The sequence below is a fragment of the Balaenoptera physalus genome, assembly GCF_965194825.1.
Source record: "Balaenoptera physalus genome assembly, chromosome: 8".
Classification (NCBI taxonomy): Eukaryota; Metazoa; Chordata; class Mammalia; order Artiodactyla; family Balaenopteridae; genus Balaenoptera; species Balaenoptera physalus.
In genome coordinates, this window is record NC_138887.1 from 85,427,622 (window position 1) to 85,450,643 (window position 23,022).

The following is a 23,022-nucleotide window of genomic DNA, read 5'->3' on the forward strand; positions in this document are numbered from 1 at the left end:
GAGAGAGATCCTCACAGAGACACATAGGAGATAGTCAAACAGAAATTTAACAAAAAGAGGTACATTCAGAAAGAAGAAAAAGGCACTTTCATGGCATAATTAACACTCCCAGCATATGCCTTTTCTTGATATTCTTACTGAGGATTTCTGATATTACACTGGGTTTTAACACGATATCTCTCTCTCAACAATTACTCTATAAACCCGGTGCATCTGGCCTTTCTCTGGTCTTCTCAACTTCAGAAACCAAGTTCCTTGAAGGAAGCTGAGCCTCTCCCAGTTCCTGAGCCAGAGGTAACCAGGGCAGAGAGTGCAGAGTAGCGGCAACCACCTGACAACTAGGATCCTTCCTGTTGCTTTAGGTGACTCTTCTGTACTTGTCTGCTCCACTACCTGCCACCTGGCTGCAACCATCTTTGTATGGACCACATCCATGTCACTAGGCTTCTGCCTCCCTCAGTTGCCCTCACCTGCCCTTACTCTTACCTGCATATGTGGTCTGGACAACCCTTTAAATGTGTACCTCTGTCTCTCCTATCTACTTAATGGTACTGGCTGGAGTCCTGCTCCAAAACATATGCATCAAGCAAAGCCACTGTATGTAATGACCCAGCCATAGATTCCACCTGGCGGCAACTTTCTACTCCCTTTCAATATTATAATTTGTAATTTTGGACACCTTATTGAGATCTCTGTAATTTTACCCATAAAAGAAATGGCAGAAGATTCTCTTCACATGGAAGCAGAAGCAGAGTTACACTGCTTGTCAACTACAGGTCAGAAAAAGAAGAAGCAAAAATGATGCTTAGGTGTATATATTGTCCCATCTCTGCAGAGTCCCCTGATTTAGCAAAGCTATTTGCCTATTGGGAATCAATGTGTAAGGAGAACAAAGTCTTGGGAATTCTTAAGGATTGTATCTTTGACTTCCTTGTAACTCTGCAATGGTTGGTATTTAATGCCCACAAGATTTAATGACTACTGAAATTGCTCTCATTACCATAATCAACACAACATGGAAACTTGTGAAGCAGTGTATAGGATTAAGTAACACTAAGATATTTACCTCCATTTGAGAAAGTAAGGTCTCCTTTAATCTTGGACATCAATAGGAACTCCTCATTATCCTTGAGGTAGGTTCACCCATGGTCACATAAATGCTGCCTATAAATTCTATTTTGTATCAGTAGAGTGCTTCCCAGTTTATAAAGCACTTGTACGTTAATCATATAGAATGAAGTCTCTTTCTGTTCTGGCTGTTTCAGTATAAGTACAGAGTATTATTTGGAGATGATGTGCTTCACTGAGCCTGCACTGAATTGTTCACGCAACAGCTGTAAATCAAGATTGACTTTTTGAACCTAACTTTGCATAATTCAACAAGTTCCTCAACATCTTTTGCCTAAGCAGGCTCATGACCTATAAGAATCTGCAGAGCTAAATAACTACCCATGACTGTCTCAAAATGATTAAATAAAAAAGGTTTTATTAACAAATCAGGAATGAGTCACTGTCTGATTCTTCACTGATCAAGAAGTGACAGAGAAGGTACCATGTACAAAGAGAAATGTCATAGAATGATTGAATTGTGAATTTCTTCTAGTTCCCAAAAATAAGAAAATGACCACAAAAGGAGGTGGTAGATGGGGGGTGATAACTGCTATTAAATACTGGTTTGTCAAGAGAAATATTTATCAGAGTCTTGGTGATGGATTTAGTCTTAGCTCTGGAGAAGTAATCAGTTCTGGAGCTACTGAGTATACTGCTTTTAATCATTTCATTCTATTTAGGACTGAGCAAAGTAAATCAGAAACCCCATTAAGTCAATATATAGTTAGTAGGTGCTTCAACATCACACGACAATAAAACTTCATTACTGTGCTGAAACCTTTATCTCCTTTTCCTCTGTAGTACAATTATTTGGAAAGATGGTGACCAACTCCTGTACCAACCAGATTCCTTCATTGTCTCCTGCTTCTTTTATCTGCTTTTACCAAGGTCATTATCCTTCCATTGTGACCTGGCCTTGGGAGATAGTAAACCTTTTGTTATCAATTGGCCCATCCTCAGGCAGCCTGTACCTGAAAAAGCTTTGTTGACACCACTCATGCCAGCAAGGGATAACGGTGATATCACCAGGAGGAGGAGAACAAATGTTCCTTTAGTTCTCACCACGTGTCAGACAATTTTTTCACATTTTTGTCACAAAAAACATACAGTAGGTTATATTATTATTCTCTTTTTTACAGAGGAGGACAGTGAGGTTTAGAAAACTTATGAAACTTGCCAAGGGTCACAGGAAGTGACACAGTAAGGGCTTAAACTATGACTTAAAACCCAATGCACTTAGTCATCACACTAGTAATTTGCAATACTAGTCAAGTTTGAAGTCAAGTCAAGTTTGAAGTCATAAGACGAGATCAGAATCATCACCATGTCACTCTCACCATACTGAAGTATGTAATCATACCATGCTGGATGATAAACTCAGCCCTGTGCTTTCCACATAAGCCAAATTATCTAGTATTATTACCTAGTTATTTCATATGAATGTGTTTAGATCTTCAATTATATTCTAAGTTCATGAGGAGCAACAGCTACGTTTACAAGTTAAAATTTCTTCTTTAGTGCCAAACACAGTGTTCTTCATAAAAATGGTCAGTATACAATGATTGAATCAACGGTATATTGTGTAATCTCAAAATACCCTCTGAGGGCCTTAAAGGGATAGGTTCCTGAAATCTGATGAGTGCAATTTTTCCAGGGAGGGGAGGTGCTGTGGGACAGAAACAAGTTACTGTGGTCCAGGGAAGGAAGAGGGTGGGGGGATAAAAGGTGGGGCACTATGCTTAGGAAGAGCTCAGACAGACAAGCAGATGATGGAAAGTAGGGTATCAAGACTAGGATGAGAGCCCTGGGTTGGAAACATATAAGAGACATAGTTTATTTCATTCTGTGTTTTATAGGAATGTCCCAAGTGTTTCCCTGGGGACAAGGAAGAGCATCAGGAATTTTCCTGGCCTGAAACATATGGAAATGAAAGGATGTCACTAACCCCGAAGACAGGATGTCATTGGCAGCAGCAAGACTAACTCTTCTTAACTGAGTACAGTGTTCAGGTAATTTATACCTAATTTCCATTGACCCTTATTCCTGCCTAACTTATTCTCTCCTCCATCTTGAATATCCCTTCTCAGTAACCATTCCTACCATGTACCTAGTTGTTCAGACCAAAAGCCAAGCTAAGGAACTACCTTCCATTCCTCTTTCCCTCAGTCCCTATATCTAATCATTATCAAGTCTTTTGACTTGATTTTCAGAACATATCCAGACTCCTTCTACAGCAGTTTCTTTCCATTTCTTTTCTATCACCCTGGTTGAAGTTGCTATCGTCTCTTATCCAGATTATTATAGCCCCTCACCCCCACTACCTAGCTTCCTGCTTCTATTCTTGCCCTCTCCTGTTAAGTCTGATATATACCAGCCTCATGATCATTTAAACATATTAATCAGATCACATCATTCCTTTGCTTCAAACAGTCTAGGCTAGCACTGCCATGGCCCACAGGCTTTAAGTAGTCTGACCCTATCTCCTTCTCTGGCCTCATTCCACTACTCTCCATATCCTGTCATAGGACCCTGCTTTGCCTCCCTTATACATGCTGAGCTCATTAATACCTTAAGGTCTTGCCTTTCGCTCTACCTTAAATACATCAACCCTGTATCTTAGCAGGACTACTCCTGTCTATTAATCAGGTCTGGGCCACCTTCCCTGACTGCTTAAGTGCACAAACACTCCTACTCTACTGAATCCAGTCAATGGATATCACCACACCCTCTTCTATATCTTCATAGCACCTACAGCTATCATTTATTTATTTATTTACTTGTGTATGGTCTGTCTGTATGTCCTATTTCTAGATCCCACTTCCTTATGTAACTGAGCAGGACCCTATGGGGCCTTCCCGGAACAGACCCCTTGCCCCAGGTCCTCCTCCTTCCTCTTGTCTGTAGAAAAGCCTTAGCCTCTTAGGCCTTCCCCAAGTTCCAAAGAGTAAATTTAATCAGAGAAGTGAGAAAATGCAGAAGAAAGGAAAACAGTCAAGCAAGACAAAACAAATAGTTTAGCCATTAAACAAAGTTAAGGACCTTTAGCTCCTCTTCAAGGGCTATAGATAATATTCTGAGCCATGTCCTTCAAGGTGTTTTGCTGACACTGAAACCCCCACCAGGTGGAAGAAGTTAAGTGTGTGCTGCCCACAAGCACATAGACCCCAGACCAGGTGGAATCAGAAGGTTGATGGTGTTGACTCCTGATTACCTCACCATCAACCAATCAGAAGAATGTCCACAAGCTGATCACACACCCCACAACCCCCCTTCCTCACCCTGTCTTTAAAAATCTTTCCCTGACAGCCTTCGGGGAATTCGGCACTTTTAGGCACTAGCTACCTGGACTCCTTGCCTGGTGCCTGCAATAAGCACTGCACTTTCCTTCACCACAACCCAGTGTCAGTAGATTGGCTTTACTGTGCGTGGGCAAGCAGACCCAAGTTTGGTTTGTTAACACTTACACCATACTTCAGACAGACTCATGAGAGTAGGGACACTTACTAATTTATCCACATTACTTAGAACACCAGTTACATAGTAAGGCTCAATAACTATTTCCAGAATAAATAAATCACATGAAAAGTCTTTTGTGCTTAAGCCTTCTCTGAAATTGCTGCTTAAGAATTTACTTTAAGCGTGTTGAATACTTTCTTACATTCTCAGATGTTAGCAGAGAAAATATCTGATATATTTGCCACAGCAAAAAAAGGGAGGATATGTCACCTATATTTTTCTTACACACACATTTTGAGTACTGTGGTCCCCCCTATGGGAATCTAACCTTAGAATTATAATGTAAGGATGAAAGAGATCATTGAAAAAGTGTAAAAACTTTCATGTTGCCTTTCTGGAGAATGCAATGGCATTTTCTAAAATGACATATTACTATACATGCCCTCAGTAATAAGGGGAACCTGCGAAAATGTTATTTCAGAATATTATATCAGGGAAGAGCTCTAACTCTCTTCACTTTTGCCACAGGGTTTTTAAGACTGCTGTTACCATGTTTACTTGAAACATAATCACAAATAAGAAGTGTGTGGAAACGACAGCTATATTAACTTTATCATGTACAGTTAAGTATTCCACACACTTGAAAGCACTGCTCCTTCGTTTTCATAGTGTGTTCCCTAGAGAAATAGACTTGGAGGAAGGGCCTGGTGGAGACAGAGCTGCAGTAAACTTGAACGGTACAGTCAGATGCCCATAGACTGGAGGCAGGTAACGAGGCATTGATCAAACACTGGGTTTTCTGGCTCACACCACAGGGATCAGATGAAATATCTAGAAGTGCCCCAGGCAGATGACCCAAGGGAAGGTGTGTTTAAGTCCACAAGGTTTGTCTTTGCATAATTTCCACCTCATTTAAAGACATCCTCCACCCCACCTATTTCTCCCTCTACTCCAAGGTACTTTCCTCTGCAGTAGATACAAAGGGGAGAATTCCCTGAATTAAGCCTTCTTGTGATATCAGAAGAGAGAAATTATATGATGCTTTTGTAATAAGTATGTGCTCTTTAAACACAGGACTCTTAAAGGTTTTTTAAAAGCCTTCAGCCTCACTCTGTGCTTTTCATCTTTGATGCTGAAATTCCAGGCTGTATGATTATTGGTTCAGGAGATGTTTTCAGTCTTTCCTCAAATCTTCCTCCATGGAATAGGCTGTTCGGCCTCGACTATGTATAAGGCCAGCACTGGCCCTAGAGGCTCTTTTTCAATAAGGAGAAGACAGATTCTCCCTCCTCAGACTTCTGTTCCTAATTAATGATGAAAACAAACAGAAAAAGCAAAGATGGAAAGAAATGGCATATATGACAAAGGTCCCCTCTCTGGCTGTGAATGCTGGTATTAAGAGGAGTGGGCCCCAGTCTGCAGGGTGGGGATGGAGAGACTCGCAGAGTAGGGGACTCCAGCTGAGAGAGTTACATATCTGAGGACAGGTTCAGAGTACTCTAAATTCCAGGAGTGACTTATAGCCCTGAGACTTAATGGCAAGAGTCTCTGTTGAATGATTCTAGTCATTCTGACCCTGCGGTCAGGCAATTGCTCATACTGGACTATTTTACTTCCAAGATGGCAGTATCATTTGGTTCAACCACATACAACTAAGTGTAAGAATGGGAGTGGGAAGAACGAGTTCACTTTCAGACTTGTTACACTTTGCAAAGCCAGTTCAGTTTAGCTCCTATAACCGGTCTCTCATTTGTGGAGGTACAAACTCATTTTATACTTTATCCTATGTCCTGGCAAAAGGGACCTTTGATGCTCTCATAGTAACTCAGCCTCTGGATCCTCCTTTGGTGATTCTTGTCTAAGTGTCAACTGTACCAACAAGGATACATACAAAGCCCCTGCTGGTTTCTACAAGAAATCCACATACATTTGGATTTTAGAAAGGCTTATTAAAAACCTGGCAACTGGGCTTCCCTGGTGGCACAGTGGTTGAGAATCAGCCTGCCAATGGAGGGGACACGGGTTCAAGCCCTGGTCTGGGAAGATCCCACATGCCGCGGAGCAACTCGGCCCGTGAACCACAATTACTGAGCCTGCGCGTCTGGAGCCTGTGCTCCGCAACAAGAGAGGCCACGATAGTGAGAGGCCCGCGCACCACGATGAAGAGTGGCCCCCGCTTGCCACAACTAGAGAAAGCCCTCGCACAGAAACGAAAACCCAACACAGCCATAAATAAATAAAAATTAAAAAAACAAACAAACCTGGCAACCCTAAGGAGTATCCTCCTGCCATCTGAGTAGCTCTCTTTATCTCACTGGCCCCCTTGACCCTTTCCCGTTCCTTTTCCTGCTCCTGTGCCCTCCCTTCCAGGCCTACTCCAGATCTGTCTCCTTCTTTTATGGTATCAGTTCAACTCTTCCTGGCTCATGATCTCCCAATTTCCATGTTATCATCTATTAGGCAGATGGCAAAACAATTCAACAGGATCTACTCTCTCAAAATGCAGTCCGAGTTATCAGTACATGAGTCAACACACATTTATGGCCTATTAGTCTACTTATCTGTGGTCAGCACTATGTTAGGTGCTAGCAGGGAGGGAATCATATTAAACAATGGCTCCAAAAAGCCTCATGGCTGAGGAATTCAGTCTGGTTGGGAAGGCAGACATTTCATTAAAAAAGCAACCAGGTCAAGGCACAGGGGATATTTTGACATCTGTGACATCTGTGACATTTTTTGGGCCAGACTGACTGAGAAGAAATAAGACAGGAAACACATATCTTTACTGAAAAGATACAACCAATGAACACCTTACTTTAAACGAAACAACAAGAAATCCAAACAGTCCCGCTAATACAAATTCATATATGTATGCCAATTATGGCTTACACATTTGAATAAAGTAAGTGCTGATGGAGTTTTGATCGAAAAAATTATTATTTCTTCTAATGGGAAAGAGGAAGAATATCCTTAAAATATAATACTTAGTTCCTACTAGAAGATGAGATAGCAGAGAGTGAGACAGAATGGAGATCTAAATGTTAGATGATTTTATATGCAAATCACTTTCCTTGAATCTATGAGGAAGTCTAAATATACCACTAAATTTAAGCTTCCGATAGTACAGATTCTGCAACTGGCATGGAGGTTACCAAACCACTTCACTCAGGAACACACAAATGATAGTCAGGGATTCTTTTATTTGCCCTTGAAGAGCAAAGCTTACACTGCTAGATCCTCTAAGCAAAAAATGCTTAAGAGATGGAAGAAAGCTTAGAGCCTTGGTTTTCAACCCTGGTTACATATGACAATCCCTCAGGGAGAGCTTTTAAAATGCTGGATCCTGGGGCATCACCTCCATCGATTTGGATTTAAATGGTCTGGCATGGAACCCAGCCTTTTTTTTTTTTTTAAATGTCCCAGGTAAGCTCTTAAGAATTACAGATTCCTGGGCTCCATTCCTGAGTATTTCCAATTCAGCTGATTTGAAATGACTTCCAGGAATCTTTGTTTTTAAAAGTGTCCCAAGAATCCACCTGCCAATGCAGGGGACACGGGTTCGAGCCTGGGTCCAGGAAGATCCCACATGCCATGGAGCAACTAAGCCCGTGTGCCACAACTACCGAACCTGCGCTCTAGAGACCACAAGCTACAACTACTGAGCCCATGCACCACAACTACTGAAGCCTGCGTGCCTAGAGCCCGAGCCCCACAACAAGAGAAGCCACCTCAGTGAGAAGCCCGCGCACCATAACGAAGAGTAGCCCCCTCTCAGCACGACTAGAGAAAGCCTGCGCGCAGCAACGAAGACCCAATGCAGCCAATAATAAATAAATTAAATAAATTAAAAAAAAAAAAACTTTAACAAAAAAATGTTTAAATAAATAAATAAAAGTGTCCCAAGAGCTTCTGTGCTTAACCAAGTTTTAAAAACCACTGATCTAATGCAGAATTGCAGAAAGTGGAGTTAGTTGGTTCCAAAAGCATAAAGCTAGTACACAGGGGTCAAAATGTAATGTACTGGGAATCCTTTAGCTATCGGACAAAGGCTGTCCTAGGGCCCCTGAAGGCCTCATGATTTCCTGGGTTACTGGGAAAGTAATGTTCACAACACTATGAAGCAGTAAGTAAGCCTCCCCTTCTTGAACCCTCAGCTCTAAATAGGTAGACCAAATGACTTCTCCTCTGTCCCTACTTAAGGGAAGACAAAGCTATCTCCCTCTAGAAAAGCATGCCCACAATAAGCAGCGATATAAACAGGCATTACGGTACAGCTCAGTGATTAAATAAAGTGTGGGCATCTCACTGTACTCACAGTATCAACAGAGAATGACCTAGTGGGCTGTTACTGAATAGAAAAGCTGCCACCCCAAAAGCGTAAGTGCAACAAAACAAATTTTACACAGAAAAGACCGCTGAGAGTTTTGACACTGACACTCAACAGAGGGGAATCTTCTGCTGAATTTTGTTGAAAGGTGAAACAGAACCTGACATTATAAATTCAATCGGACAAAAGAGTAGTACTACATTATGAGCCCACAATTGGCCCATAGTCTTATTTGGAAATAAAGGAGATCTAATTTCAGAAATATCACAGTGGAGTAACCATCAAAAAAGTTAAAAATAACATAAATATTGTGTAATAATATAGACAAGTAAAATTTCACATATGCATAGTTGGTGGTTATTCATTAGAAATCACAAAATTACAGTATCTCAGGAATACAAGGGTCTTCAGAGATTCAATTGCCCATCAACTCAATAGAACAAAGGACAACTGTGGTGAAATTTACAGATTTCCAACGAGTATCATCTGATCCAGCTAGACTAAGGGTTAAGGGAGTTGAATAACCTACCCACATTAATTCATTAGCTAGCTACATAAATGTGGGCAAGTCACAAAACTTTTCAGGTTTCGATTTCCTCATCTATGATATGAGTGAACTGAACTTGATCTTTGAAATTCTTGGATCCAGTTATGCAAATGTGTATCACTAAGTTTTAGTAATTTAGTCATTAAACAAAGAAGACAAACATCTTTAGATGTGTTGGCCCACCCAGCAGGTGACCTATAGAAGTCTGACATCCTGGAGTAACTCTCCTGACTATCAGGAAATGCCTCAGGTGTCATGAGAAAGAAAAACCACAAGATTATATTTTAGAGTACTAGATGGCTTAGGGAAAAAATGGAAGAACTTAGAGAGTCTTTCTGACTAATATGCTTATAAGCGGGGTTTTAATCATGACCTTATCACATGTTGACAGTGTGCTACATGAAGAAAGCAGACCTGATAAAATACTTAGGGGACCAATCATCACTGTTGCCATTCATCCAGCATGACAGAGGAAACTGCTACTATGGAGAATTACATTCAGCATAATCAGTGATAATGCTGTCTTTAAAATGGAAATCAGAACCTAGAGTAACAGCCCCCTTTTAGATTGAATGCATCTCTCAGAAGAGTGGTTTGTGCACGTCTCATCTCCAACACAAGTAAAATATTTCATTTTATCCAGAAACCTACTGGGAGAAACATCCCATTTTCAGAGATATTCTGTTGATGACAGTATTATGGCTACACAATATATCAACTGAAGCACCACCAGACAACATGCCACACAATGTACGTTGCTCAGCATAATGTTTCTAAATCTTCGCTTATTTGCAGCTTTTGTGACTGTCTGGAAAAACTATTGATGGTCTCAAATATCTTCCTATTCTCTGGTGGTCTTTGGAATGAACAGTGTCTGTGATCCTTTTGCTCAACACTGCAAAAGAGATTTTTTCAGTTATGATTAAGTGATAGTTTGAAATTCTCATAATTATATTAACGCATTTAAGTATACAGTCAATGCTTAATTTATTGGTGATAATTCTATTTAGAGAATAAAAGAGGACACTTATTGTTCAAAGAGAAAAAAGAGCTTTCAACTTGTGAGTAATTGAAATAAATCACAATTTGGTTTTACTTACTGCATTCATTCCCCACAGGCTTAATTTAAACACCTTTAAGCTTTGAAAGTTTTTCCTGTACGCCTTCCTCATTGCGAAGGTAAAATCTAAATCTTAAAAAGTGTTTCATCACAGAGTCCGTGCACAATAGAATACAAAGGAAAACATAAACTCAGTTCAATAACTGAATGTATCTGCAGGTTTCTTAGCGTCCAACAGTGAGGCAACAAATTCTAATTCATTAGGTTTATTTTGTTCCTCTTCCGTCACAGAATTCTGAGTGCACTGTTGAGCTCAATTTTTTTGTTAAAATGGCATAGCTACACGTTAGTAATTTTTTCAAAAAATCATAACTTGTTGAAAAGACTTAAGAATAAGTTCAAAAACACCACTACTGAATATTAGATCTGTTCTATCAGTCTTGTTTTGGTGCACAGAATCCGTTGGTAATCAAATAATTTTTTAAACACCTGTTGGTTACTCTGGATTATTTTTGTGGGTAACATGACAAATTCTACTTCCAAGGTATAAATTCACCGTTTATTTTCACTGATGAATTGCATTTCATTCAAGAGTTAGGTTTCTTGCAATAAATATTAACATAATTAACATAATGTTAATAAATATTAACATAATGTGGGAAGATCTTATAATTTTTCAATGGACTAGGAATCCTTGACATCCAAATGCTGAACTGAAATTGTAGAATAACTCATTAGGAAACAAGCAATAGCAGTGTCAAGATTTACAACAAATATACTGGATGTGTTCTAAAAATTAATATTAAGCTGCTATGCTTGGCTTAATTAGTTTTCTTCTTCATCTTCAAAGCATATCTGTCTGGTTTTATGAAGTTGGTCTCCAATCCCCTCTCCTACAAACCTGTTTAATTAAAGTTTAACGGCTGTGTACACTTTAGAAACAGAATAATGATTTTTCTCCCTTGAAATACTTAATCCTTTCCTAAAATATGATCCTTCTGAATATATATTTAAAAAGCAATGGACGTGGAATAGTCTTCCAAGAGGAAAACACTGACAGCTTAGGGTATCAGCACCATGTATTCAGTGGGTAGACAAGAAAGTAATTCCCAAGCCAGAAAATCCAAGGCCCGCATGGGGCATGAGCAGATCTCTTCCTTCAGAAATAAAATGAGAGCTACACAAAACAACAAATAAGTAAAAAGAAAATTAAATAAATAAGCAGAAGGTAAAAAACACTCTAAAATATAATATTTAATGGGTTTTGTAAGATTTCTGGATATGACTCTACACATCCAACACCCAAATAGTATGACTAATAAGGTAACACCAGCTATTTTGATCAGCATTACCACTTTATCACCACACGTGCAAATATTTATTAAATAATTATATATGTGTGTATAACATAAATTTCTGAAATGATGACAAGAATCAGAGGACAAATAGCCGTGACAAATCCTTGAATAGTATACCTTTACATGTGAAATTAAAAAATAATAATACAAAAATCTGTTCAGGTATCAGTAGCAAATGCATACAATTTCACACTATCAGCTTTCTCTCCTCCAAGTGTTCTCGCCAGCATACCGAAGTGACCACCGTGAAGGCAAGTATCACATGTATTTTTAGGCCCTTCTGATAGATCCTTAAAAGAGTCTGACTTCACCTCACACCCTGCCATTGTGCTCTGTTTGTGGTGCACATTCAATTAATGTGTGTTGAAGAGGCACATTGATGCAAGAGCAAAACCAATTCATTTACAAGAGAAGAACTCTAAAAGAGGCTTTAGTAGAGCATGTTATTGTTCAAAATATTTGCTTCCCACCCCTGAGGAATGGTTGTATATACCCACCCTGCTGAAAACAGGCGTGGCCATATGACTCGTTTCGGCCAATGACACGTGAGTAGAAATGACATGTGCCTCTTCCAAATAGAAGTGTTAAGGTCCGTCCCATGGTTGCACCATGCTTCCTCTTCCATCTCCCCTGTGACTATAAATACCCTGTCAGCCTGAGTCCCTAAGGGAAGGAATCACGGAGCAGAGCTTCACGCAGCCGAGTGAGAAAAAAGCTATTACAATAAACCATTGAGATTTGCGGGTAGTTTGTTATCACCAAGTAAGTCGGCATAAGATGACTGACACAGGGCCTGTGCAAAAGCCTTTTCAATAATAAGCAAGCACATCCTCATGCCTCTTGCTATGCAGGGACAATCCCTGCAGCACTGATGCTGCTGGAGAGAGTAGAGGAAAACAGATGGCTGGGACTCATGTTCTTTACCACTTGCTTTCCTTAACCTTCAGCAACATGAAAAACTAATGTTCAGCAATTTAGAGAGTTTACATTTTTAAAGATAAGGAGTTGGGACTGATGCTAATTGGACTAAGCTGAAATATTTCCGGAATAAATAGAATCGTTTCACAGAGTGAGAGGCAGGACTGAAGTTTTAGAACTATTGCACAGGAGCCTTCTGCAGTCATTAAATATGACAAATCCTTGCTGAGCCCACGTCTCAGTATGCTAGACTTCAGAAGACTGGACCCTGCTAAATGCTGGGCTCCGGAAATGAGCTGTTGCCCTTGACTTCAGGGTGCTCACAGGCAGAGAGACACAGGTTCAAACGGCTGTAATACAATTAGATGCATTGTACACCTGTAAGATCAATAAAGTACTATGGCAACAGAGAAGAGGACAATCACTTCTGTCAGAGAAAGGGTACAGGATTTTGTTAAATGGGTCGGGGATGGGGAGGTCTGCCAAGCACAGGATAACATGTGAGCGTATGTAGAGAAGCAGCACATTTTTTAAAAGTCTGGAATAATACAACTCCAGTACACTGTGTGTGTGCGCGTGTGTGCACGCGTGCGCACATATACAGCTATCCTTTTCTTTTTAATTCTTCCAGAGTGTTTTATTTTATGACTGTACCATCATGTCCTTAACTATACTGATGTACCTTTAGAAGGCTGCAGTCTTTTGCTATTATAAACAATGATGCCTTGGACACACTCCTTTTCACTCATGTGCAAGTCCATCTCCAGATGAATTCCTAGAAAGGGAATTGCTGAGTAGAAGTTACCCAGGCAAAAACAAAACAATAGGAACAAGACAAAAGGAAGGGTGCTTCCTGCAAATGCAATGGTATGTGAAAAGGTGCATAACTGCCATGAAACTGCAAACTACCAGGGTGGCTAGAACTTACTGGAGAAAATGCAGCTGGAGAGACACTCAGGGGTCATCAGATCATGAGGGGTAGTACATGCCGTGCTCCTGAGTGTGGGAGACATAATAGACTAACATTTTAATGAAGTCATTCTTGTGGAAGCGTGGGGGATGGATTGGCAAGGGTATAATAGGGTAACCAGTTAGGATACAGGCACAGTAATCCAGGAGGAAATAACAAAGGCCTGGTAAATCATCTTTTGGGCACTGTGAAAGAAGCTTCTCCCTTGCTTGCCTCTTGTGCTTTCTCCTTTTGGGCACATCACATCCAAGGCCAATGTCTAAGATGCCTCAGGGTAAAGCAGCAGCTGTAGGGAATGACCCAGCGCTGGGATCCACCCTTCTACCCCGGAATGGGGAGAGATTCTTCGGGTGCCGATCCATCTACAAAAAGTTAGGTATGGACTGCTTCCTTCTTTTCTACAAAAAAAATACCTATTATAGAATTTAAGAGCTGGAACACATGTCAGCAATCTTTGAATCTCATTTAGTCCAAGGGTTCTCAAATTTATTGTGAGCTGCTTTCCATTTTCCTAAAGGTGTGAGACCCTAGGGAGGTTATTACAAAGAAAGCGGAAATGAATTCCTAAAACCTGACACTGATGTTGTCATCTGGAGATCACACTTTGAGAAACATTCTGCTAGAACAATGCCACCCTCCACGTGGTAGCTGTGTTGCCTATAAAAAGTACATAGACATATGTATGGTCTTCTACAATACAATGTTTCTAGATTTTCATAGCTTTAAAATATTGAGAAAAACATGTTGGAAACTTTATAGTGAACTCCCATTTCTCTATATTCATTAAACTCATAGATTAGCATTAACACACTAATAGCGTTAACTCATAGTAGATAAATGTATAAAAGTTATTTCAAAGAATTCAGTTTCTAAAGTTCTACATTTTGGACCTTTAATCGTCAAAAATAAGATGAAATAACTTAAAAAAAAACTTATCTCCTTAAATAATCTATGAGAATGAATTAAACTAAAAGGCAAATCACAAACTGGAAATATACTTGATCTAAATACGACAAGGAGCTAACATACATAATATATTCAAACTGAGAAGAAAACATTTACTACCCTTTTAAAATGGCCAATTCTGGAAAAGACAGTTCTTAGAAAAGGAAATGAAAGATTAATAATTGTATAAAATATTCATTCTTTTTAGCAATAATAATAATAAATGAAAACAACAGTAAGAAACATTTTTTTCACTTTTCTTATTAGCAAAGACTAAAATGATGTTAATACTCATTGCTGGCTCAATGCACAGTGAAATTTCCATACCTTGCTAGCAATGTGAAAAGTAAAACTTTCATACAAATTTTCTTATATACTCCTTGATTCCCTCCACTTTATAACTAACGATACTGCAAGTTTTAATAAAAAAGCATGATTTTTTTGAAAGTCCCGTGAGAATACTAGAGCTCAGAAACATTATAAAGTTAGGAGTCATTTCAATTCCCATCGTGCAGTGAGCATTCGCTTGATTTTAATGATAGCCGTATTAGATTTAGAATTCAGGCTTGATTTACATAATCCCCCAAAGACGGTCCCAGAAATCCATTAAAGGTCACCTTAGTTTCCCATACATATACCAAATTCTAATCCGCTCATTCACTCCCTCTTCTATTATCATATTCCACGCTTTTGTAAAGCCTACCGCTTATTATACTTTCATCTCAAATAGAAAATCTTTCAGTTTGGCTTTCCATCTTACTAAACTCCATTCCAGTATGTATTACTTACTCCTCTTCATGTTAGAGTAAAAGATTAAATAGCCATTTACTTTTTGATGTAAAATTACATCAATTATGTAAAACTGAAGTTCAGACTGCAGAAATGTTCCTTGGAAGGATCAATACACCTGGAGGTGCAGCAGCGTGGGACTCGGTGTTTATCACTTCCTGCTCCAGGCTGCATATTAAAATCAGGTATCGCATAATAGTCAGGAAGTAGAATTTATTTGTGTAATAGCAAAGTAGAAAACCTCCTGGGTTCCCAGGTGACAAGTTGCAGAAGCCTGAATTTAATGACTTGCTATTCATCATAAACCAAACATACAAGTTTCATCACACAATTTCCCCTTCCGAAAGAAAATATCAACAACAGTCAGGCTCCTAATAATTAAGAACTTTTTAATTATGTTCACTCCGATTCTCATTTGAATCACAACAAGGATGATCAATTTCAAAATCTTATTAGTTCTGCTAGCATGAACCATTCAGATTCTCACACAGGATCACTCTGCAGTAAAAAAACTAGGGAGACACCCTTTTTTTTTTGTCCACGCCGCTGGAAATGTGGGATCTTAGTTCCCTGACCAGGGGTCGAGCCCACACCCCCTGCAGGGGAAGCTCGGAGTCTTAACCACTGGACCGCCAGGGAAGTCCAAGACACTCCCTTTTTAATGAATAATTTATAATTAATATTTCTGATAAACAAATATTTTCCAATTTTATAAAACTTCATAGACTTTAGTGTCAAAATCAACATTTTAAGTATGGGAATAATTACCGCTTGTGATTATGATGCTATTATACACATAGGTATCTATCATAATGAGTTAGATAACATTTGAATATTTTCCATAACACAATGAAATGAACTGAGGAACTAAATTACTTAAAGGAAATAGATCCCCTAGGTTACTAGCTCCTTCTCTGGACTCTCAGTTTGGTCCAGCATAGGCAGACTGAGCTAAAATAAAAGCCAAAAGATAATTGGAGTTCTATGTTGGGCTTATAAGACGAGATATAAATAGCATGAGGGTAATATTCTGATACAGGATTTTTCCAACTGCAGGGCTGTTCCTTTTGTATTAAAAGAAACTATTTGGGCAATGAAATTTATTCTACTCTTTTATGAGCATTGTGACTGCTCTCCAGTGAAGATGTTTTGCAAGGTTCCTATAGTATAATAGCTCATCCCCATCCAGCTCAAGACAGATATCTTCATTGTACAGGTCCACCCATGTGGCTTCTAGCAATTCTGCAAAAATCTCAAAGTAGCAACTCAGTATTTTCTCTCCCACTGCCCTCTGCCTCAACCAACATATAATCAAAGAACCAATGGCTTTTAGGCTAATTCTTCTCTTCTATTTAAACTATTGGCCAGGACTAGAAATAAGTTTTGTATTTTCCATTGATTTCCAAGTTAAGGGAATAAAAGTAGATAACACAGACCAAGGATTGGCAAACTATGACCTATGGGCCAAATCTAGTCCAACATCTGCTTTTGTAAATAGATTTTTATTACACCACTCATTTTATGTATCACTGAGAGTTGCTTTCTTGCTACAATATCAGTGTAGAGTATTTTTGACAGAGACAGTATGGCCTGCAAAGCCAAAACTATTTATTATGGGCCTTTTACAGAGAAAGTATACTGATCCCTGCTGTAGGTATAATAAGAAACAAATATCACAATTGTGAAATATCTTGCCAACACGTAACAATGTGCAGGAGGAAGCAGGTCAAGATCCCAAAGATATAGTATAGCCAGCCTTTGAGTACTTGCATGGAAAATTTTAAAAGTGTTTTTTCTTCCACCTCTTGGATTCACTAAATATGGAGCTACGTCTTTTTTTTTTTAATTTTTATTTATTTATTTATTTATTTTTTGGCTGCGTTGGGTCTTCGTTTCTGTGCGAGGGCTTTCTCCAGTTGCGGCAAGTGGGGGCCACTCTTCATCGCGGTGCGCGGGCCTCTCACTATCGCGGCCTCTCTAGTTGCGGAGCACAGGCTCCAGACACGCAGGCTCAGCAATTGTGGCTCACGGGCCCAGTTGCTCCGCGGCATGTGGGATCCTCCCAGACCAGGGCTCGAACCCCTGTCCGCTGCATTGGCAGATAGATTCTCAACCACTGCGCCACCAAAGGAAGCCCCTGGAGCTACGTCTTAACCTAGCAGTACAATCAAATTATTTCAACAATGACAAAAAAATGATCATCTAAAATGGGCCAGACATTCTGCTAAACTCTGGGTTAGCTCTGTGCTAACCAAATTATATCCATTATTTCATGTAGAATATTAAATTAAATTACATTAAATTTTGATAGTGTGTTGAAATTCACAAAGGATTAGTGCATATATTAATCTACCTCATTTGGTCTTCAAAATAACCCTGAAAATAGAGAGATTTAAAAAACAAAAAATCAAAACTCAGAGAGGTCAGTAACTTTCCCAAGATCACCTAGCTTGTAAGAAAACAGAGCTGAGATTGAATCTCCTATTATCTTAGGCCAAGTGTAACATTCTTCTACTTTATCATGCTACCCCTTATTGTTCTTAGGCGTCTTTAAAAAAAGATACTTTTATAAGAAAAAAATTAACAAAAATTTTAGAGCAACCACAACTAATTAAATCAATACGTCAAACACATCTGCTCCCTACATGAAAATCTTCCTTCAAACATTTTAAAGAGAAACCACGGTCAATGTTAAGTTTAAACAAGGTTAGCTGAAATTGCACAAAAATAGAAGGACTATCTGTTCCTTAATTATTAAGTAATTATTCAGGCTGAAATATTCTTGAATCTTTCTGGCATGCTTCTTAAGCTTCGTTAAAAAGGTATTTTAAGACAATCTTTTTAGTTTCCTACTGAGATAATTATACTTATATGTCTTTTCAAAATATTTGACAGACTTACATTACTGTGAGCAGAGGAAAAAAATCAATATTTAGTTCAAAGAAGTGTACAAAAGTTAGCATTTGTCTATATTTTAACTTGGAGTCCACAACTTCAGAAAGTAATACTACTAAGAAATGTAATTAAGCCAGCAGCAAAGAAGGCTAATACACTAATGCAGCAGCCAGCTTCAGATGTGATGTACTTCCTGCTAGGAAGAAATCAGATTCCAAAATAGCACTTCACATAATCTATCTGTACTGGGGGAGGGGGATGAGACTAATGGCAGAACCAAGGAGCAAAGTCCCAAAGCCAGCCCAAGAAGAGAGAAAAGGAGCTTAGTGAAAAGCATAAAGTTAGAAACTGACTACTATCTTTTAAAGAGAAACAAGGAAATGTGGACAAGGATGAAGCCAGATCACAGCATCCTGCTAGGCTTTCTGTTGCAAAGATTTTCCCTAATTAAGCTAAGCCAATGGGTTTCCTACCTGAAGCACCCCAGTTATTTCAGCCCATGAACTACCTAGAGAGGCCATGACAGTGCTAATATTTCCTTTTAGATATGGCGAGTTTAGTTTGAAGAACATTAAATAATGAGGATATCAGTTAATATTTATTTTCATGTTCTCCCCTTTAATTTTCTATAAATGGTTTTGTCTAAATCATAAATCATTGCTACCCAATAATACGCCTGTGGTATCTTTGTGTACGTTACTCCTAGGACTATTACTTATCATTTAGGACTTACTAAATAAGCAATTCTGGAATTGTCATGTTTACAAATAACTACCTAGTATAGACATATGAGTATACTAGTATAACATAACATACACATTGGGAAACATAAATACTTACAGATATATCTCAAGTATATATTTTTCTTTATGGAGTATTCAAGGAAAATACTGCTGAAAGATACATATTTGACAAATCCTTTCAATATCCTACTATGAGACACAGATTAGAAGGATATACGTCAGATATACCTCTGGGAATTCAATTAGGGCTAAGAGAAAAAGGGACCTTTCCTTTTTTCTTCATACGCTCCAGTATTGTTTGAATTTTCTGTACTAACCCTGTATTACTTTCACAATTAAGGAAGAGGCTGGAGATGTCCTCTTCATCTCAAACTTCGACCTGAAAGTTGTCTCCAATACAGCCCAACTCCTCAGGTCGACCAGATGCTCCTCCTCCAATGTTCCAGGGACCTTTGGTACATCTCCATGGTGGTAGTTCTTTCATTACATTGTATTTTTTGTTTGTTTGTTTGTTTGCTATTTTTGTTGTTTTCATACCAAACTGTAAGCTTTAGAAGGCAAGGACTACCTATGGCTTTTTATAATCTCAGAATTCTGCAGTGTCTAGCATATAATAAATACTCTAAGCACTCAATAAATGATTAAATCATGATGCCTACTAATAATAATATCTAATATTTACTGAACACATACGTATGTGCCAAGCACTGTGCTAACCAAATTATATTCACTATTGCGTGTAATTCTCAAGAAAACTCTACGGAGTATGTACTATTATAATTTCTATTTCACAGACAGATGAGAAAAATTAAGTTTAGAGAGTTAAGTAATTTGGCAAAGTAACACAATAAGAAACAAAACTGGGAAACGAATCAAGGAAGTCTGAATTCATAGTTTGTGCTCATAACTTCTACATCATAGTGAATGAATAAATGAATGACTATGCATGAATGAATAAATGTGGAAGAGTTTCATATCTAAAGAAGACTCCTCTTCAAGAGACAAGACGACTAAGGTAGAAAATGAAACCAGAGAACCACCGATGGGGGTGGGGAGAATACCACAATAATAGATGTTATCATTATTGGAAAAAGCAATTCAATCTAAATATTCTAGTAACTTCCAGCAAGCACTGCATCCTCCTAGGTGGAGGTATACATACTATGTTTCATGTAGTACCTCTGGAAATCTCCCTATATTGCTAAATTGATTACAGAAATGATCTCAACTTTAGAAAACCAAGATCAACATTTCTATATGTAAACTTAAGGTAACTATCACTTTGATAGTTAGAAATACCTATTGCTAGGGCATAGAGCTTTTATTAGCAATTCCATTTTTATTCATGGATATAGCAGTAGTGTGATAAATAATCATTTACAACTACGTAAAAGAAAGAAATATTTCCAAAAAGGTATGGGTTACCTACCAATCCCTAATTCTTGATTAAAGAAGAATTAAAATTCTTTAGCAAGAAGAAGGTAAAAATGTCCAGAATATATTAATAATTTTTCAGGTTCACATCAGAGGGAAGATGATGATTTTTCACAAATGTCTCTTATTTAGTGGTAAATAAACCCTTAGACAGACTCTGGGACACTTACTTTCACAATTCAAGCCCTTACCTATTAACTAACAGCACTGGTTAGATCCTAAGTACTAAGCAAGGATGTGCCATGCTATTTTGCTTTGGAAAAATTCAGAGTTCAAATTAAACCAGGCTAAAGGGCCTTAGAGCATTCTGAAAACTTGCTGTTCAAGTTACCAACAGCTAGGACCCAGTGTGTAAATACCCTTCCGTCCTCAGAAGCGACCATCTATCTGGCTCCCATTTGAGAATTATAAAATAAAACCATTGTTTTCCATGCTCTGAAACATTGCCTTCACCAATCTTTATCAGGGTCCTGGACACAAGCTTCTTTTCAAGTTTCTTTTTCATTCTATCCTTCCTTTTAGGACAGATGCATTCCTAATTACTAATCTACCAAAAATGCCGTAAACCAATGCATGGTCTTCAAAGAGAGCCATATAGACACATTAGACTTCTATTATTCAGAGCTACTGCACCAACCATAAAAAGAAGTTATTAAACAGGCATCATTTTTAGTTCTACTGGGGAAAACTCAATTTAGTTCTCTTTTTCTTCCTATAAAGCTTCATCATTTGCTAGAACATAATATGTTCCAACCATCTGTGGTAGGTTAATATTGATTTCCCTATCTTCAATAGCGCATTTAAGATCAACAAGCTTTAAAATGTTTAATTTCTAGTGATTCAATGGATTTTTTTTTTTTTTGCTAATAACAGAAAGTTATTTTTAATAAATCAGGATGTTTTGACATTTTACGAAGTAGTCTCCGGACTTGAAGAGGAATTATTATTTAAATATTTTGCAGTGAGAGAAGTCTCATGATTCTCTACCTCAGACTACTTTGCAATATCAATACTTGTGAGAGAAAGTCTTGCACTGTACTTCGCAGCAGGAAAATCACTGTGCTGTGAGCACAACACCATCGATCCCACCAGACTTAATGCCTCCCGGAGGCCACAAAGTGATTGTTTTCTATGAACACTTCTTGGAATTCTCCTGAACAAGGACGGCCACAAACAAAACAAAATCAAATTATGTGAAGTGAATTAGAAAGTAGATTACATTTACTGCTAGGGTGACCATTTGGTGCAGTTTGAGCAGTTCAGTTTTTGCTGATTATTCCTATGTAATAATTAATATCATCCCCTTTCACTCTCGAAAGTGTCCTAGCTTAGGTGATGAATTATCTGGTTTCCCTCTTCACTGGAGACTAAAAAGACTATTCATTTACTTCATTGAGGTTGCTAACTACATGGAAGCCCAGATTCCAAATGTCTGTAAAGTGTATTTCATCAGGGACGAGGAGAAATGATGCTAGATTTCATTTCTGACTGGGCTGACAAAATCTGTGAAACAAAAATACAAGTGTCCCAATAAAAAATGCTGATGCCTTCGAAATTTCAACTGCGGTTGATTCATATTGACTTGCTGCAGTTTAGTGCTTTGTATTCATTTTATGCTTTTCTAAAACAGGGCTTCTCTGTGAGTCATAACAAATTAATGAGAAAAAGCAAATAACTGTAAAAAACATTTTGGTGGAACTAATGGGTCTAAATATTACTTTCATTAGCTTTTGACTGTTCATGTTATAGATAAGTATCCCCATTTGGGTTAACTTTATGACAATAACTAACATTCCTAGCTAAGCTACCCAGAGACTCAAGCAATTGCCTTGTGATTTTAATCAATGTTGACATCAAGAGAGAACATTTGGACCCCTGAAAGTCTCCTCTTTTACTATATTAGAAACAGTCATCTGAATTCTTTGAACAAATACTTCAACTCTACTTTTCACCTTGCCAATATAATCATAATGACAGTGATTACAAATAATGTGACTACTTTAATGAGTCACTCCGAAAATAACAAATCGAAGTAGTCATCATTCATGTCATAAACAAGGACACTTTACGGTTAGAAGAAGCTAGATGCGATTTTTCTCAAGAGAAAAATACTTTGACCAGTTACTTGGGTCAGATTGCCTCGCTTTAACCTATTCTCCTCACAGCAGGCAGAGTGAGTCTCTAAAAACACCAATGCAGACCTACTAGAGAATGGACTTGAGGACACGGGGAGGGGAAAGGGTAAGCTGGGACAAAGTGAGAGAGTGGCATGGACATATATACACTACCAAATGTAAAACAGATAGCTAGTGGGAAGCAGCTGCATAGCACAGGGAGATCAGCTCGGTGCTTTGTGACCACCTAGAGGGGTGGGATAGGGAGGGTGGGAGGGAGGGACACGCAAGAGGGAAGAGATATGGGGATATATGTATATGTATAGCTGATTCACTTTCTTATAAAGCAGAAACTA

The 23,022-nt window shown here is 38.5% G+C and overlaps 1 protein-coding gene across 5 annotated transcripts in view; it reads right to left on the minus strand.

Annotated features, from left to right (window-relative positions):
- IMMP2L (inner mitochondrial membrane peptidase subunit 2) overlaps positions 1–23,022 on the minus strand; it is a 681,598-nt gene that overhangs the window by 32,020 nt on the left and 626,556 nt on the right. For 3 of the 5 annotated variants that reach the window (XM_082472423.1, XM_082472424.1, XM_082472420.1), the window contains exon 6: positions 824–10,335. The exons of 1 other annotated variant lie outside the window; for it this stretch is intronic. In XM_082472423.1, the coding sequence (XP_082328549.1) occupies positions 10,200–10,335 (136 nt within the window). In that variant the 3' untranslated portion in view covers positions 824–10,199. One more of the 5 variants, XM_082472421.1, reaches the window with a different exon arrangement.